The sequence below is a fragment of the Oncorhynchus clarkii genome, chromosome 9 (assembly GCF_045791955.1).
Source record: "Oncorhynchus clarkii lewisi isolate Uvic-CL-2024 chromosome 9, UVic_Ocla_1.0, whole genome shotgun sequence".
Taxonomy (NCBI): domain Eukaryota; kingdom Metazoa; phylum Chordata; class Actinopteri; order Salmoniformes; family Salmonidae; genus Oncorhynchus; species Oncorhynchus clarkii.
This window is the reverse complement of record NC_092155.1, coordinates 8880021-8886020: the sequence shown is the minus strand read 5'-3', so window position 1 is coordinate 8886020 and position 6000 is coordinate 8880021. Positions and strand designations below refer to the sequence as shown.

Here is a 6000-nt window from a genome sequence, read left to right as displayed (position 1 = left end):
GAGGGAGAGACAGGCAGCAAGCGTCAGTGGTGGATGAGAAGAGAGGAAGGGGGAGGGGGGAGAGGAAGGGGAGGAAGGGGGAGGAGAGGTGAGGAAGGGGGAGGAGAGGAAGAGACGAGGGACAGAAAGATTCCAAAATGTCTTTCACTTCTAGAACATCTCAAACACTTCCCCTGCTTCCATCCCTCCTCTCCATCCCTCCATCCCTCCTTTCTGCCCAGGGGAACCTTTAGTCAGTAGTACAGGTCATGTAAAATGACAATATCATAGAAATACATTTACAGATGAATAATAATAACAAAATTATAGGCACAGAATATTCTACTCTACATGTACAGATAACGTCTGCAACCCAAATGTAACCTATTCTCTATATAGTGCACTACTTTTGACCAGAGCCCATAGAGAAAAGGGTAAATGGTTTGGGACATTCCCCAACATGTGAGCAGTTCACAAAGCGAAACAGAAATAGATTGTTTTCATACAGAAGATAGATGTTGGTATGATGTGACTGCTGGTTTCTTGTTGACACAAACACACACACACCTGCCTTCTCACTTTCCCTTACAGCGCGTGTGTGTGTTTGCAGGTAGATGAGAAGAAAGAATGAAAAGATTGAGGGAATGAAAGAGAGAGGTTGCTGTGACCCTTGGTTTGTAGCTGTGTATCTGTGTAGCTGTGTAGCTGTGCAGCAGAGGCCGAAGTGAAAGATGCCCACGTGTCAAATCCACATTTAATTTAGACACCAAGAGAAAAAGAGAGAGGAGGGAGAGACCTGGAACCGAGAGAAAAAGAGAGAGGAGGGAGAGACCTGGAACCGAGAGAAAAAGAGAGAGGAGGGAGAGACCTGGAACCGAGAGAAAAAGAGAGAGGAGGGAGAGACCTGGAACCGAGAGAAAAAGAGAGAGGAGGGAGAGAGACTGGGGAGGGGGGAGGGATTAGAGGAAAGGACAGACAGAGGGAAAGAGAAGAGGGGAAAACACTCTCTGCCTCTCTCTCGTTGGCTGTGAGCTTCACTGTAGCAGAGATAGTAGAGATGAGAACAGCTTAGAGACCAAAAAGCAGCCGTCAACCCTGGGGATTAACACACACACACACACACACGATTTAAAAAATAAATAATAATAATATAGAATCTGTATATGGTCTCCTAATCCATCTCTCTAATGGCAACTGAACAGGAGGGGGGAGGAGGATTATTTTTAGGTACTTATTGACTTAATCAGCATCCCAAGTAGAACCCTACATAGTGCACTACTTTTATCCAGAGCACATAGGGATCTAGTCAAATGTAGTGCACTATATAGGGAATAGGCTGCCATTTGAGACGTAACCTTAACCAATACTACAGGGAACTAGACTGGCCCTAAACCAACAGAGAGAGAGAGACAGAGAGAGAGAGAGACAGACAGAGAGACACAGAGAGAGAGAGAGAGACAGAGACACAGAGAGAGAGAGAGAGAGAGACACACACAGAGAGAGAGAGAGAGAGAGAGAGAGAGAGAGAGACACACAGAGAGAGAGAGAGACACAGAGAGAGAGAGAGAGAGAGAGAGAGAGAGACACAGAGCGAGACAGAGAGAGAGAGTCTGAGAATGTACTGTACTTGTCTGTGGTTCCTAGAAAGCCACGGCCGGAGCAGTGCAGTGCATCACACAGAGTTGATTATAGTCCACATGTGGGCTGACCCTGCCCCCACACCAACGCAAGATGTCAATTGGACGACTACAGGGGTCAGAGGTCAATAACTCATCCTGACCAATGACAGCTTGCTCTGTCTGTGACGTCATTTCCACATCATCCCTCTTTCATTAACGCTCTCTGTTCGTCCATCCATCCATCCCCCAGCTGCAGATTAGGGGATTAGCATTTTAGCTATTATATCATGTAGCGTTAGCATCATGCTACACTAGCTCGGAGCTTGCGCAGCCCACAAGTTTCTTCTGTAAACGTTAGCTGTAGCCTTTGCCTAGCCAATAGCAGAGAATCTCAGTGATAGAGGGGTAAACCACTCACTACCGCCGATACAACACCCCCATCTGGTGGTCCAATCTGTGTACTGCACCTCAACACAGACAGCCAAGAGTGTGTCGCAAATGTTTTTGGTGCTGAGATTAACTTTTTGGCTTTTCCTGACCCTCCAATCTCGAAAGTCAAAACATTGCCAACCATTCAGATAGTCCAAACCGAAACTACTCCCAAGTCGAACCACCAGCTTTAAGTTTGGGACAGATAGTTACAGTTTTAGTTTTGGGACAGATAGTGGTTAAGAGGAGCTACAGTTTTGGGACAGATAGTGGTTAAGAGGAGCTACAGTTTTAGTTTTGGGACAGGTAGTTACAGTTTTAGTTTTGGGACAGATAGTGGTTAAGAGGAGCTACAGTTTTAGTTTTGGGACAGATAGTTACAGTTTTAGTTTTGGGACAGATAGTTACAGTTTTAGTTTTGGGACAGATAGTGGTTAAGAGGAGCTACAGTTTTAGTTTAGGGACAGATAGTTGTTAAGAGGAGCTACAGTTTTAGTTTTGGGACAGGTAGTTACAGTTTTAGTTTTGGGACAGATAGTGGTTAAGAGGAGCTACAGTTTTAGTTTTGGGACAGGTAGATACAGTTTTAGGACAGATAGTGGTTAAGAGGAGCTACAGTTTTAGTTTTGGGACAGATAGTGGTTAAGAGGAGCTACAGTTTTAGTTTTGGGACAGATAGTGGTTAAGAGGAGCTACAGTTTTAGTTTTGGGACAGATAGTTACAGTTTTAGTTTTGGGACAGATAGTTACAGTTTTAGTTTTGGGACAGATAGTGGTTAAGAGGAGCTACAGTTTTAGTTTTGGGACAGCTAGTTACAGTTTTAGTTTTGGGACAGATAGTTACAGTTTGAGTTTTGGGACAGATAGTTACAGTTTTAGTTTTGGGACATATTGTGGTTAAGAGGAGCTACAGTTTTAGTTTTGGGACAGATAGTGGTTAAGAGGAGCTACAGTTTTAGTTTTGGGACAGATAGTTACAGTTTTAGTTTTGGGACAGAAAGTTACAGTTTTAGTTTTGGGACAGATAGTGGTTAAGAGGAGCTACAGTTTTAGTTTTGGGACAGATAGTTACAGTTTTAGTTTTGGGACAGATAGTTACAGTTTTAGTTTTGGGACAGATAGTTACAGTTTTAGTTTTGGGACAGATAGTGGTTAAGAGACAAAATCTCTGGCAGACATTGATGAGAAAAACATACATATGCAAAGAAATGTGACGAATTAACAGAAAATATATTTGAACTTGGTTACTTTGTCTCTACCTCTAAAACCCTGGATAGAAGAATTGAACAAATCAACATCTTAAGATATTTAATCGAATAAAAAATAAAATTACAATTAAAAACAAATAAAAAAATGAAAACAACAAAAATACGTTTTTTCCACCAATTAAAGCCCAAGAACCATTATGATAAAATGGACATAATTAAATTCACACCATGGTCAACTCTACTTCTGATTGGACAGGAGTAGAGGAAGAGGATGAATCCTCCACTGAGGCGATGCCATTGTCTAGGCTCCTATTCCAGGCGCTACTATTGGGCGTTAAGGGTAAAGTGGGCGTGGAGCAGTTGGAGGGCGTGCCTGAGCTGGAGCTGGGGCTGCTATGATTGGATAAGGAAAAGAGGGCGTCGCTGCAGAGGCCTTTGGACTCCAGGACCGTCTGTAGATATTGGCAGATCTCCTCAGGTAGACGTTGGAGCTCCGTCACAAAGTCATGCTCCAACCGGGCCTTCAGCTGGAAATGATTACATAAAGCCATACTTCAACATCAAATGATCCCACTACTCAGAAACAATCTTTAAGTATGTTGTTCATTAGTTGAATGTTAATAAAATGCCTCGAAAATGGTGCATGTCGGCAGTCAAGGTTTCAGTACAAAAACTGTTACGATGATGACTTCTGTCTCGTATGCTGAAGTTTAAAAGGTTGTGTGTGTCACCTGTGTGTGTGTGTGTCTCTCACCTGTGTGTGTGTGTGTGTGTCTCTCTCTCACCTGAGTGTGTGTGTGTGTCTCTCTCACCTGTGTGTGTGTGTGTATGTGTGTGTGTGTCTCACCTGTGTGTGTGTGTCTCACCTGTGTGTGTGTGTCTCACCTGTGTGTGTGTGTGTGTGTGTCTCTCTCTCACCTGTGTGTGTGTGTGTATGTGTGTGTGTGTGTGTCTCTCTCCCCCGTGTGTGTGTGTGTCTCTCACCTGTGTGTGTGTGTCTCTCACCTGTGTGTGTGTGTCTCTCACCTGTGTGTGTGTGTGTGTCTCTCACCTGTGTGTGTGTGTGTGTGTGTGTGTTAGTGTGTGTGTGTGTGTGTGTCACGTGTGTGTGTGTGTGTCTCTCTCACCTGAGTGTATGTTTGTGTGTGTGTGTGTCTCTCTCACCTGTGTGTGTGTGTGTGTGTGTGTGTGTGTGTGTCTCTCTCACCTGTGTGTGTGTGTGTGTGTCTCTCTCACCTGTGTGTGTGTGTGTGTGTGTGTGTGTGTGTCTCTCTCACCTGTGTGTGTGTGTGTGTGTGTGTGTGTCTCTCACCTGTGTGTGTGTGTGTGTGTGTGTGTGTGTGTGTCTCTCTCACCTGTGTGTGTGTGTGTGTGTGTGTGTCTCTCTCTCACCTGTGTGTGTGTGTGTGTGTCTCTCTCTCACCTGTGTGTGTGTGTGTGTGTGTGTGTGTGTGTCTCTCTCACCTGTGTGTGTGTGTGTGTGGTGTGTCACGTGTGTGTGTGTGTCTCACCTGTGTGTGTGTGTGTGTGTGTGTGTGTCTCTCTCACCTGAGTGTATGTATGTGTGTGTGTGTCTCTCTCACCTGTGTGTGTGTGTGTGTCTCACCTGTGTGTGTGTGTGTGTGTGTGTGTGTGTGTCTCTCTCACCTGTGTGTGTGTGTGTCTCTCTCACCTGTGTGTGTGTGTGTGTGTGTGTGTGTGTGTGTGTGTGTGTGTCTCACCAGTGGTTTCTCCTCCTCTATGTGCCGTAGGACTTCTCTCTGACCAACGACCAACTTCTCCTGACGCCTTAACTGGGCCTCATCCAACTAGAGAGAGAGAGAGAGAGAGAGAGAGAGAGGGGGGGGGGGGGGGGGGAGAGGGTAGGGGAGAGGAGGGTGGAGAGGGGTAGGGAGATGGGGGAGGGGGAGATGGGGAGGGAGAGGGAAAGAGTAGGGGAGAGAGAAAGAGGGGATAACAAGATAGGGAGTGAGGGGGGATAGAAAGAGTAGGGGAGAGAGAAAGAGTAGGGGAGAGAGAAAGGGAGTGAGGGGGAGAGAAAGAGTAGGGGAGAGAGAAAGAGGGGATAACAAGATAGGGAGTGAGGGGGGATAGAAAGAGTAGGGGAGAGAGAAAGAGTAGGGGAGAGAGAAAGGGAGTGAGGGGGAGAGAAAGAGTAGGGGAGAGAGAAAGAGGGGATAACAAGATAGGGAGTGAGGGGGAGAGAGTGTGAGGGGGGGAGAAAGAGGGGATAACGAGAAAGGGAGAGAGAGAGTGGGGGGGGTAAAGGGGGAGAGAGAGCATGAGGGGAGGAGTGAGAGAGTGGGGGGGGGGGTAAAGGGGGAGAGAGAGAGTGAGGGAGTGAGTAAGAGTGAGGGATGGATATTGACATCACAAAGGGAGACGGCTGACAGAGTAGAAAGGAGAGGCACTACTCAGTGCGATGAGTGTGTGTGTGTGTGTGTGTGTGTGTGTGTGTGTGTGTGTGTGTGTGTGTGTGTGTGTGTGTGTGGCCTGCACACACTTACCCGGCGGATTAAAGTGACAGAGTCTGAGATATGCTTCCTGTTGATCTCATTCTGTTCCCTAGAAAGAGAGAGAGAGAGACAGAAAAGTTGGAGACCGTAATTACCTTGAAAATGACACACACACACACACACACACACACACACACACGTACGACTCGGCCTTGTCTCGGTCTCTGCTCTTGGCCTCGGTGATGCTGTTCTGTCTCTTCCTGTCTAGAATCTTCTGAAGCTCCTTCTTCTCTCTGTAAACAATAACAA

The 6000-nt window shown here is 46.1% G+C and overlaps 1 protein-coding gene across 2 annotated transcripts in view; it reads right to left on the bottom strand.

Moving 5' to 3' along the window:
• Positions 1-3320: 3320 nt before the first annotated feature.
• LOC139415807 (1-phosphatidylinositol 4,5-bisphosphate phosphodiesterase beta-3-like) overlaps positions 3321-6000 on the bottom strand; it is a 108561-nt gene continuing 105881 nt past the window's right edge. The window contains exons 30-33 of one of the 2 annotated variants that reach the window (XM_071163914.1): positions 5895-5984; positions 5743-5800; positions 4957-5043; positions 3321-3762 (exon numbers count right to left, since the gene is read on the bottom strand). In XM_071163914.1, coding sequence (XP_071020015.1) covers positions 3457-3762; positions 4957-5043; positions 5743-5800; positions 5895-5984 — 541 coding nt within the window. In that variant the 3' untranslated portion in view covers positions 3321-3456. The remainder of the gene's footprint in view (positions 3763-4956; positions 5044-5742; positions 5801-5894; positions 5985-6000) is intronic. The other variant, XR_011635020.1, reaches the window with a different exon arrangement.